At 50.6% G+C, this 12,852-nt stretch overlaps 1 protein-coding gene across 2 annotated transcripts in view; it reads left to right on the forward strand.

Moving 5' to 3' along the window:
• The window catches only part of LOC135896684 (uncharacterized), a 37,138-nt gene extending 33,293 nt beyond the window's left edge, over window positions 1-3,845 (forward strand). For both annotated transcript variants that reach the window (XM_065425169.1, XM_065425170.2), the window contains exon 11: window positions 3,180-3,845. In XM_065425169.1, coding sequence (XP_065281241.1) covers window positions 3,180-3,384 — 205 coding nt within the window. In that variant the 3' untranslated portion in view covers window positions 3,385-3,845. The remainder of the gene's footprint in view (window positions 1-3,179) is intronic.
• The last annotated feature ends 9,007 nt before the right edge of the window (window positions 3,846-12,852 follow it).

Raw genomic sequence — 12,852 nt, forward strand, 5'->3', positions numbered from 1 at the left:
GGCATTTCTTCAGGTTGATCTGAAGGCCGGCGGCAGTTTGGCACTGCAACACTTCCTCCAGCCTATAGAGATGGGTGGCAAAATCGGGCGAGGAAATGACCACATCATCTAAGTAGCACAGGCACGTTTTCCACTTGAGACCACGCAAAAGATTGTCCACCATACGCTCAAATGTTGCGGGGGCGTTGCAAAGCCCGAAAGGCATGACACGAAATTCATATAGGCCATCTGGTGTCACAAAGGTCGTTTTAGGTTGGTCTTCGGGTGCCATGGAGACTTGCCATAGCCGCTGCGGAAGTCGATAGAAGAGAACTCCGCGCCTTGGAGACAGTCAAGGGCGTCGACACGCCGGCAGAGGTCGACAATGTCCCCTATGTAGCTGGTGAACGTTTCACCAGTTTCCTGGCATCGTTACGAGTTATTTTGTTAAGACGACGGTAATCGACACAGAATCGAATCAATCCATCCTTCTTAACAAGAACAACGGGAGATGCCCAGGGGCTGTCCGAAGGCTGAATGACGCCGCGCTTGAGCGTGTCAGCTACTTGGTCGTCGATAACACGGCGCTCTGTCACAGATACACGATATGGTCTTTGTCGCAGTGGCGCACTGGTGCCCGTGTCGATGCGATGACAAACAGTTGACGTGTGGCCCAAGGGAACATGCTGGCAGTCGAAAGATGAACGGAACTTGCCGAGAAGGCGTAGAAGCTGGGCGCGTTGAGAAGCAGTCAACATGTCGGCGATGGAGCTATGTAAAACATTGGGCGAAGTAGGCACCTGCGCGGGGTTGCAGGTCACTCCGGAGACCCCATGAGTGGCGATGGGACCAGTTGGCATGTCAATGACGGCAGCAGGGTCGACACACTGGGCACGGCCAACGCACTCCCCACGAAGCAAAGTGAGAGGACAGGATAATCTGTTGGCGACGAGCAGTCTGCTGACGCCAGCATGAACGTGCAAAAGGGCGAAAGGCAGCGGGGAACATTTGCGACGAGCGAAAATTGCAGATGGCGTACAAAGTGCGCTGGCATCAGCCACAATGTTGCATGACACTGTGGCAAGGGCTGATGAGTGCGGTGGAATTGTAACGTCGAATACTTTATCTTCAGGTTCACGAGCGTCAAGGAGTGGGGCATTACACACCGTTTAAAATTCCACTTCAGCACGAGAACAGTCGATGATGACCTCATTAGCGGAAAGGAAGTCCCAGCCCGAAATAAGATCGTGGGAAGAAGAACACAGCACCAAAAATTCGACGATGTATAGGAGGCCCTTGATCACAACGCGAGCAGTACACGCAGCTGCAGGCGTGATGCGGTCTGCGCTGGCAGTACGAAGTGACACGTTGGATAGTGGCATCATGACTTTTCTGAGCGAACGGCAAAGTATGGCACTAATAACTGAAACTGCGGCACCAGTGTCAACGAGGGCGAGTGCAGCGACGCCGTCCACATATACGTCAATAACATTAGTCGGAGAAGGGAGAGGCCTTGGTCTGTTCGTGGGTGATGCAGTTCTTGCCTCTGGAACTGCGACGATTAGTTTTCCCGTTCCGGCGAAGAAGGACGACGGCGCATCGGCGAAAGCGAGCGGCGTCGAGGCGATGGCGAACGGCAGTCAACAAGAGGGCGGCGGTCCGAGTAGGAAGACATCTGGTCGGGGTTCTGAGACGCGGAGGACGACGGGTATGGGGAAACGTATGGTGCGGCGTCGAAGCTACGGCGGTAGGACGTTGCGCGGCGACGACAAAATCGTGCAACGTGGCCAGGTAGACCACAGGCAAAACATATTGGCCGGTTGTCAGGAGTGCGCCATTGTCCACTGCTGTACCGCGGCTGAACGAAGTGAGGAGGCGGGCGCAGGGACACGACCGATGGGGATGGCGCAAAGGTCCGAGGTGGTGGCCGCGCGAGAGCCTCGGCATAGCCGAGAGGTGCAGTCACCTCGGGAAAAGCAACGGGATTCGGCACAGGCGGAGTCTCGCGGACAGAAGGGAGAGCTGCGCACACTTGCTCGTGGTTGACCTGGCGAAAGTTGGCCGGCAAAGGCGAAGATGGTGGCGTGGCTGAGGACAGCAGCGAAAGCTGACGAGCGACCTCAGCACGGACGAACTCTTTTATCTGGCCAAGCAGGGAGTCCATCTCAGGAGCCGCGGTCATGCTCGCGAGGATTTCCTCGGACACAGGGGGGCGTTGCGTGAGAAGGCGCTGTCTGCAGAGCTCGCTGAAACTCTGGCAAAGCTCAATGACCTGAGAGACAGTGCGCGGGTTTTTGGAGAGGAGCATATGAAAGGCATTGTCGGAAATGCCCTTCACGATGTGACGTACCTTGGCCGCCTCCGCCATCGTCGGGTTGACACGCCGGCAGAGGTCGACAATGTCCCCTATGTAGCTGGTGAACGTTTCACCAGTTTGCTGGCATCGGCTTCGTAGGCGTTGTTCAGCGCGAAGTTTGCGCACGCCATGGAGGGCGGCCGAAAACTTCTGCGATGCCGGTTTTGAAGCTAGCCCACGTGTGGAGATCGGCTTCGTGGTTTTTGAACCACAGCTTGGCGACGCCCGATAAATAGAAGATCGCGTTGCCGAGCTTTAGGGGATCGTCCCATTTCTTGGTGTTGCTGACGCGTTTATACGATTCCAGCCAATCTTCAACGTTTTTCTCATCGGTGCCGCTGAAGATATCAGGATCCCGCTGACGCTGAGCACCGGCACATACGATGGCTGGCGTAACCGGTGGGGATGTCGGGCTGGGGTAGTCAGGCATGACGTATGGCAGGGTTCGGGTGCGTAATTCCAGGTTGGGGAAAACCTTAGCACCTCCACCAGAATCTAATATGAATACAGCACAAGAGAGCAACAGGCAGCGTGTCTCAGCCAGAGCAGCTCAGGCAACCTCGAACTCGCGCCTCCTGGGCGACTGGCGATGTGGCTGCGGCGCCGGGCATTCCTCTTCACTACAATATATATTTATATATATACTTCATTCATGTTCCTTCCTGCACATTGCAAACGGCTAATAGCCGTTTGCAATGTGCGGGAACAAGGTCGCGTCAGGCGACATGTCGCATTGAAAACCTCAAGTCCCTGGGAAATATATTCTCCCGAGAATGCTGTGAATTGCACCCAATCTAGCGTCTGAAAATAACGTTACTGTTTGTGGCCGCTGCGCACAACGCAGCAAGGAGCCCTGGCAGTACTGCCCCAAGACGAACGTGGCGTGCCTGGAAGGGCTGACCCGGAGCCTCGTCAGGCGGTTCGAGAGCCGCTTCGCCGCAGCCGTCGACGAGGCCGAGCAGGAGGCGTGGTGCGACATGTGCTTCTGGCTCGACGAGATGCCGTACTGCGCCAGCGCCACTGAGCTCGCCCTGCAGATGGCCATGTAGAGCGCCGTGTGCAGACTGCGTGGAGGGGGCCCTGCACAGAGACATGTCGTCTGCATGCGTGGCCGTTCGTTGGGCGCGAGGCTTAGCACTTGAGCAGTTGTTTGCAAATTAAAACAAGCGCAGCACTGCCTATCACTTCCATCGCAAAACCTTGGGGGTGTAAATGGCGGGTCCTATATGTCTAGACACTGAAAGTAGGAAGGCGTCAAGTGACGATTTATATTCCCGGCTACGTAGTATGATCGGGCATTACTGGAATCGCGATAGACGAACATTGCAGTGTATGTTGTCGTACACAGAATTTTATTGAATGATAAGAACGCCTTATTGTTTTGACATCTGATACACATTGGCATATAATCCTTTTGACATACGATATTGAAGTGTAAAGATCGAGGCGATCACGTTGATTTTGACAACTTTGTCCTGCGAACCTTGACACTGCGGTCGAGCTTTCCGAATAAAAAACAATTAAGAGCTTTATTTCGAACTTTCTTTCACTTCCCCCTTCCCTTCTTCCAGCCTATACCTGTACTGAGGGGAGTAGAAGGGTCTCCCATGCATGTATGCATGAACTACTCGTACTGTGGTGGTAAAGATGTTTCCCTTACGCTGGTACGACCTCCCCTCTTGGAAGTTACCATGTGGGGAGGAAGGGAAAGGGGACGGTATCTTTATGGAAGGGGGTATAGTTAAAAGTACATCTGTATGCACTCTCAGAAAAAGCTGAAATGCGGGCAGCGGATCAGCGTCCCCGAAGCACAACTGAACGCACCGTTGGCTGGTCGCAGTCCAGACAGGCGCACACGTCCGGTGTACCTGCCGAATGCGAAGATACCAGCCCTACCGCGGTGTCTTTGCTTCCGTTTTCTTTTATTTTCTTCACTCTTTTTAAAGGAACAGAAGCTAGACTTTAGCAATAGTGAGCGCCCTCGCATGCGGCGAGAAAACAGTGTGCCCGCCTGTCTTTGGTGGTGGTGGCCACACAGACGTAATCAATAAGAGGGGAGGAGGGCGGCTAGCATTCCCTCCTTTCTGCCTGGGCCAGTGTCGTCACGTACCAACTTATTTCGCGTCAATATAAGGTTTTAAATGAGAGGTGGGCAAAAAATAGATAGTGTTACAAAGCACATATTTATTACAAAAGGTGCAAATCAGTGAAACATCACTTCCGAGTTAAAACATATAATAGGTGATATAAAGTGTTCATTTTTCAAGGAAGTCAAACACACATTAATCGGGAGCGTCTAAAAAGCGCGAAGACAAGGACACCATAACGTAAAGCTATTCCGAACTTTTCTATTTCAATTCCGCAATCAGCACTCCACGATTGGGTAAAAAAAAAAAAAACGCGCGCAACTTGCACTAGTGGTGCAAGGCTGGAGTCAACATCGGAGCTTGTGATCACCAGCTTTTACGTGGCTTGCCTAAGTTGTTTGTAGGATTTGCGAGGTTATGCTAGGTTTGGCTAAGTCGTGATAGGCTTGGCTGAGTCGCTTCTAGATTTTGCGAGGTTATGCTAGGTTTTGCTAAGTTGTTCTCTCGGCGGGCTTGACGCTGGAAGTTTTCGAGCAGTCGCAGGCCGGGTTCGCTCTCTCGCGTTCCCTTGACTGAAACTCGGGATCCTCGACTCGGCGTCGCCTCTTTTTAGCCGCAGCTTTGGCGCGGTGTTCCGGATCAGCTCGGCAGCGATGTGTTACTTCTCGCTTGGCAGTACGGCGCTCTTCCTCGATAAGCCGCTTCTTCGGGCATCCGGACTTCCTTCGGTCTTCCCACGGCAGCAGCACGTACGCAAGGAGTAGAGGAAATGAGAGGTGTGTCGCCGCGCCGGCTATTCCGAGCTTTTACTTGCCTGTGACGTCACGACTCCGCCCTACGCGCGTGGGGTGTGAGGAGGTGACGTGGCTCGGTGCTCTTGCAGGTGGCTGCTAGGCAACGCGACACGGCGTACAGCTGGGTTGAGTTTTTTGGGAACGCTCCACGGAGGAACTAAAAAGCTTGACCAGCTCCGCTGTTAAAAATTTCGAGCCACCACACACGTACTGCGCCTGTTTGTCACGTGATGTCACGAAAACCGCGAGAACGCCCCGTCTGATATAATATGTGCGCAATGATTATGCATGATTAAACCGAATGAAAGAAAAAGTATAATTTCTCGTTTGACGCCTTTTTCGCCATTAGGGAAAAATGCGTTGTTTGACCAACAGCTATTGTTCAAACATTTTCGGGCTGCGCCAACTTTGCCTGTCTGTAACGAGATTGTCACAAAAGCGCAAAAACTGACCGTGTCAAAGTGACGTGTACGAGTTAAAAACGCATTGATACGCCGAACAAAACTTAATTTTTTTCTGAAGAGCCGGAGACTGCACCGTTCCAAAAGGAATTGAAGACGGCTGCCCGCCGATCGCTGTGGCACTGGCTTCGCAGAGCTGCCGAGGAGGAGGAATACACTTTTATTTTTTGAAACAGTATCCCGGGGCAAGGCCGGTTCAACTCTAGGCGGCAGGTCTCATTCCAGGAACCCTCTGACCTTCACTGCCTCCTTGGTCCTGGAGACGCGGCTACAAAACTTCTTGCAAAACGTCTCATAGCGATTTTTAAAACGGCTACAAGATGTCTTGCAAAACATCTTATATCCCTTATTTGGTGGTGCATTCAACGGTCTTCACGACGGCTACAAGACGTTTTGAGACATCCGACATATTTTTGGTAAGACGTCTTAAAGAAGTCCTAAATGTCTTGCCAACACGTCTTGAAGATGTCTTGTAAACGTTTATAATGATTTTCAAGACGTCTTGGTGATCTTGCCAATACGTCTTGTAGACGGCTAATAGACCAATGTGTGTTCAGTGGGGTGGTTGACGATTCGGTCATATACCAGAAATGAGAAGCTCTTCGACGACAAGAAGGCCTGGTGGGGAGCAACAATGCTAAGTTTTATGCGCGCTCTCATCCCATCTAAAGCCCCTCCGCACGTTTCGCCGACCACGTAAAAGTGGCGGCGGCGCGTGGATGGAGGGCATTTAGTCCCATCTTTATCTCTGTGTGGAATTTTGAGCACTGAGCGCACCATGAGTGGGGCCGCTATGTTCTATGCTTTAGTATCTATCATTGGGAGAAGGGATCGCCCCAATGACAGCCCCCTTACCCCGCTCCCTCGGACGACCACTAGCCCTCGCTTCGCTTTCACATTCAAGCTTTCCCTTCATCTATGTAGCTCCTTCGGAATCCGCCTCCTGAAATTTTCTGTTCCGTGGAAACCGGAAGGGGGTCGCCGGAAAATTTCTGGGGTTTCAACACCCCAACTACTCCCCTGCCAACGCCAATGAACAACAGCACATTCTTTAAGGCGAGTTTGATGGCGCGTATCTCCAAATTGGTCTCATTCTGGAAATTAGTTCCAAATGGATATACCTTGCAAGCTCACCGGCTACAACTCCTGCATTGTAATTAATTAGGAGGTCGATTAGTTAATTTTCGTCAATTAGTTGAATTCGTTTCCATTTCTCATGCTAGTAATGTCCGCCTCTTCGGATAATACCGCTCAAGGACAAGAATTATGCTATCTGCCACAAGCGATCTTCAAAAATTCCGTAAAAATTACAAAAAAAGATCACTCCGCACACAAGAATAGAGTATTCACAGCTTTAAGTGAAGCTGAAAGAATCACCTCGGAAGGCGGAAACCTGCAAGGAGAGCCAAATGCAGATGAGCCAGAAAAAGTAATACCCGTGTCACACGGGCGTTTGGAAGGCCTTCCAACCGATAGTCAGTTGACTCAAAGGTCAAATTCGAGCTGCCACACGAGCCGTTTCGAAGGCCGTCGAGTCAATAGTCTATCGAGTCAACGGACCACGTTACAACTCTATCGAAATCTCGATCGCCTTTGAGCAACGGAAGCGGAAACAGCGCGTACATGCCCTCTCGTTCACAGTGTGCTCGTACTCATGGTTAGAAAAAAAACATCAAACCAAAATGCTCTAAAAATACTATATATGATGTTATTAATTATTCAATAAAGTATTTTTGCCACTTGACATGTGCGAACACACACCAAAACGGCGGCCGCATGAGCGGCGCAAGTGTTGCCGCAGTTTCGCTACTCAACAACTTGAAAGCTAAACATATATGTATGGCGATGTATAAACAAATGTTTGTGTATAAACAAACAAAAGAAATTATAGGGCTTTTAAGAGGTTTTAATGTTGTTTAACTTTTCGTGACATGAAAACGAAAATAAAGATCCGCAGCGCCACACAATTTTGCGAGAAACGCCTGAACCGCTCAACGGCCTTTCAAAAGTGCCGTGTAGCAGCGCGACAACTCCTTTGAGTCGATGGAGTTGTGGCGTTTCGAAGGCCGTCGACTGGAAGGCCTTCCAAATGTGCCCGTGTGACACAGGTATAAGCGAAGAATACAGTTTCAGTAGAAAGTGCAGTATTTTTAAACGAGGTTTCGCAAAGAAATGAAAGCACGAGCTTATGCTAATATCGCACTATATCCGCTATCGCAGACGGCCCCGGTGGGCAAGTATTTGTACACAACGAGCGCTAGGTGGGCCCGCTGCGCGTCAGCGCGCAGCGGGCCCGCATCCAATCTTAGATGCGACGTCTCTATAGACCAGAACACGCTAGTCTCGCACCCAGACTAACCGAACGCATACTCTCGCACCCGGATTGCCCGGTCGACCGGCGCTATTTTGTACTGGGCTGCCAAAGTGTGTTCGCCGGCGGCCAGTAGACATGGCAAGCGCCAGCTCTAGGGCTCCAAAGTGCGGAAATGTGCCCGTTCACACGGATCCAAAGTAGAAGAAGTCATCTGGGCATCATTGCGTCGTGTTTGGATGCCAAAACAACCAGCGGAAAAGGAGCAGGTTGCTTAGCGCTGTTTGCGAAGAGCACAACACACGTAGGGAATCGTGCCGGTGCGGTGTTTTCAGCCTGCGCCGATTTCCATCCGCAACGAAGAATGCCAAGCTGCGCCACCGGTGGATAGCTTGAATAGGAAGAACTAACAACCCAGTGAAAATGCACGAGTGAGTATTCGATCTGTGTATATTTTGGTGCCACGTTCAACTTTGCGCCCTACGAACGTAATACGTGTAACACGCAGGTTTGCTCCGAGCACTTTCTGGGCAACAAGCCTGCAGAGCAGAATCCCGCGCCGGTGCTTGGCCTTGGCTATAACAAAAAAATGGCTGTGGCTTAGGTAAGGTTAAGCCCAGGATGCGAAGCATACTAGCCTTTATTTTAGTTGTTGAACCACTGTTTAGCCTGGTGAACTGCTGTTGCTTGGCTATATTTGGTTCGGCTAGATGAAGAAACAACTCATGCGTTACTCTGCTTCGCCTTCAAGAGTGGAACGCGACAGCGTTCCCGTCGACCCGCCAAGGGGTGTAAGACAATGGGCTACAGGGCAGCGACTACGCGCCCCGCATTGGACGCGGTGAGCGTCGAGCAAAGCAGCGTTCGGCGCGGCAACGAAATGTGCGCCTGAGCAAGAGACGCACGCCTTAGAAACAGCGCGTTTCTAAGGCAACACCGCATTCACTAGAGGCGCTTTTGTACCGCTTTGAAGCATCGTACTCGTGGCTCAGTGGTAGCGTCTCCGTCCCACACTCCGGAGACCCTGGTTCGATTCCCACCCAGCCCGTCTTGCAAGAGTTGAGCCAAAGCCACTTCTCCTCTGTCGTGACGTCACGGTGTCACGTGGTTTCATGGCGACACCGCCGCGCCTGAGGAGCTGGGTTGAGCTCTCGTAATATGCTTCGCATAAAAGGTAAGCCTTTTCGTGTTTTCATTCAGGCAGAGCTCCCGACGGCTAAGCGGAGCAGTTGAGTTTGCGGTTAGCGATACTTGCAGCTGGTGCACGGAATGACCATTAAGCGTGAACGACAAGCTGTAGGCCTTGCTGGTGAGCGTTATTGCTAATGAAAGTAAACCGAAGTCTGCTCGTCATGTAGCATGCGTCCACAAAAACGTAAACGACGACTACTCGTCGCCGAAGGTGTTCTTGCAGCGCACCTACCTTTACGAGCTGGTGTTGCAGGTGTCATTCGTAACGAATTCATTTGAGCCTCCTGAGCTCTAAACTGCGTGCGGGCTGTTATGAGGGGCAAAGCGCAAAATATTTCCGTTCATATGGGGAGGAAAATAAGGTGCTTAATTATTGTTGTATTTTGTAACAAAATGTTGATCGTTCTCACTAGTTTTTTTTTTTACTGTTTTCTTTTCTAAGGGAGCGCCAACAATCCGATGGCCTCGCACAAGCGAAACAGGTCTGGTACCAGGTAGCTGCAGTTGGTGGGGCTAATTTCTTGGAATGCAGGTGCGGTTGATGTCTTGTACCAAAGGGGTCCTGATGATGCAGCTTTAAGTAGGGATGGTAATTTTACGTGCCCTGTCATGGTTTGTGCAACTGTACAACACCTGCATCTGTGATGCTCGCCCTGTTATACGGGCTTTGACTGCACATGTAGTTGAACATTATAACTACTGTAGTACCTCATTTTCCAATGAGTGCAGGTTTAGCATCATATGCTGCTTGTTCGAGTGCTGTAGGCTTTTGTTCTGAATGTTGTACTCTTAAGTGGTTGCACGATACAATTGGCCTGGTGTATTTTCTGTTTCATTTTGAGAGGACTTTATATCTTCGCAAAAGTGATGGCATGGGAAAGAACTACAGCCCTTCTTACTATAACATCTATTTTGTTTTCAGTGTGCAGGTGGTGAAGGGCAGGCGTGTGCTTACCAGGCAGTCAAACGACCTCGCCAGTTGGTTGCCAAGCGCGGCCAACCCAGTAGAGACCATTAAAAACAAGACCAAACTGAAAGTGCAGATGACAGTGTTCTGCGTGCTTTAATAATATATGGCACCAACACAGTGCTGTAAATTCCTTCACAGGTTACGTGCCAAAAAGCTCACAGGTGTTCTAGCATATAGCGCGCGGTTTGTACAAACGTAATAGCGTACCTACCCGATGTATTCGCTTCTGCAGTCTGCACAGCACTCAGTGTGTCCATTGTGGACTTGCAGGAGGTCTTGAAGTTTGATTGAATCCAGACAGCGAAAATGACAGGTTAAAAAAACGTGAAACACGCCTTCCGCCCAGCTAAAAAGCCGAAGTTTCGCTTTCGCGCCGGGTCGCATCTCCCGGCGTGGCAGCCCAGGCCTGCTACTTCGCGGCGCTTGGGATAGATGGCACGACCGGCGCTCATCAATATGGCGGCGCCCTTTGAATTCACGGTGTTCTGGTGTATAGACCAGAACACGCTAGTCTCGCACCCAGACTAACCGAACGCATACTCTCGCACCCGGGTTGCCCGGTCGACCGGCGCTATTTTGTACTGGGCTGCCAAAGTGTGTTCGCCGGCGACTAGTAGACATGGCAAGCGCCAGCTCTAGGGCTCCAAAGTGCGGAAATGTGCCCGTTCACACGGATACAAAGTAGAAGAAGTCATCTGGGCATCATTGCGTCGTGTTTGGATGCCAAAACAACCAGCGGAAAAGGAGCAGGTTGCTTAGCGCTGTTTGCGAAGAGCACAACACACGTAGGGAATCGTGCCGGTGCGGTGTTTTCAGCCTGCGCCGATTTCCATCCGCAACGAAGAATGCCAAGCTGCGCCACCGGTGGATAGCTGCAGTGAATAGGAAGAACTACCAACCCAGTGAAAATGCACGAGTGAGTATTCGATCTGTGTATATTTTGGTGCCACGTTCAACTTTGCGCCCTACAAACGTAATACGCGGTTTGCTCCGAGCACTTTCTGGGCAATAAGCCTACAGAGCAGAATCCCGGGCCGGTGCTTCGCCTTGGCTATAACAAAAAGGCAAGCCTTTTCGTGTTTTCATTCAGGCAGAGCTCCCGACGGTTAAGCGGAACAGTTGAGTTTGCGGTTAGCGATACTTGCAGCTGGTGCACGGAATGACCATTAAGCGTGAACGACAAGTTGTAGGCCTTTCTGGTGAGCGTTATTGCTAGTGAAAGTAAACCGAAGTCTGCTCGTCACGTAGCATGCGTCCACAAAAACGTAAACGACTACTACTCGTCGCCGAAGGTGTTCTTGCAGCGCACCTACCTTTACGAGCTGGTGTTGCAGGTGTCATTCGTAACGAATTCATTTGAGCCTCCTGAGCTCTAAACTGCGTGCGGGCTGTTATGCGGGGCAAAGCGCAAAATATAGGAAAATAAGGTGCTTAATTATTCTTGTATTTTGTAACAAAATTTTGATCGTTCTCACTAGTTTTTTTTTTTACTGTTTTCTTTTCTAAGGGAGCGCCAACAATCCGATGGCCTCGCACAAGCGAAACAGGTCTGGTACCAGGTAGCTGCAGTTGGTGGGGCTAATTTCTTGGAATGCAGGTGCGGTTGTTGTCTTGTACCAAAGGGGTCCTGATGATGCAGCTTTAAGTAGGGATGGTAATTTTACGTGCTCTGTCATGGTTTGTGCAACTGTACAACACCTGCATCTGTCATGCTCGCCCTGTTATACGGGCTTTGACTGCACATGTAGTTGAACATTATAACTACTGTAGTACCTCATTTTCCAATGAGTGCAGGTTTAGCATCATATGCTGCTTGTTCGAGTGCTGTAGGCTTTTGTTCTGAATGTTGTACTCTTAAGTGGTTGCACGATACAATTGGCCTGGTGTATTTTCTATTTCATTTTGAGAGGACTTTATATCTTCGCAAAAGTGATGGCATGGGAAAGAACTACAGCCCTCTTACTATAACATCTATTTTGTTTTCAGTGTGCAGGTGGTGAAGGGCAGGTGTCTGCTAACCAGGCAGTCAAACGACCTCGCCAGTTGGTTGCCAAGCGCGGCCAACCCAGTAGAGACCATTACAAACAAGACCAAACTGAAAGTGCAGATGACAGTGTTCTGCGTGCTTTAATAATATATGGCACCAACACAGTGCTGTAAATTCCTTCACAGGTTACGTGCCAAAAAGCTCACAGGTGTTCTAGCATATAGCGCGCGGTTTGTACAAACGTAATAGCGTACCTACCCGATGTATTCGCTTCTGCAGTCTGCACAGCACTCAGTGTGTCCATTGTGGACTTGCACGAGGTCTTGAAGTTTGATTGAATCCAGACAGCGAAAATGACAGGTTAGAAAAAACGTGAAACACGCCTTCCGCCCAGCTAAAAAGCCCAAGTTTCGCTTCCGCGCCGGGTCGCATCTCCCGGCGTGGCAGCCCAGGCCTGCTACTTCGCGGCGCTTGGGATAGATGGCGCGACCGGCGCTCATCAATATGGCGGCGCCCTTTGAATTCACGGTGTTCTGGTGTATATGTATACTTAATTTGAATTCCACGTTCTAAAGCACCCTAAGTCTTTAAGCTTTGCTAAGGCACCCTCCTACAAATTCCCATCATTTTCTTTTTCTTTTCTGTATAGCGCGCATATATATAGCGCCATGCACTGTTTCACTCAGCGAAAGACGCCCAGCACCTTTTCTTTTTGC

Source organism: Dermacentor albipictus, chromosome 3 (assembly GCF_038994185.2).
Source record: "Dermacentor albipictus isolate Rhodes 1998 colony chromosome 3, USDA_Dalb.pri_finalv2, whole genome shotgun sequence".
Classification (NCBI taxonomy): domain Eukaryota; kingdom Metazoa; phylum Arthropoda; class Arachnida; order Ixodida; family Ixodidae; genus Dermacentor; species Dermacentor albipictus.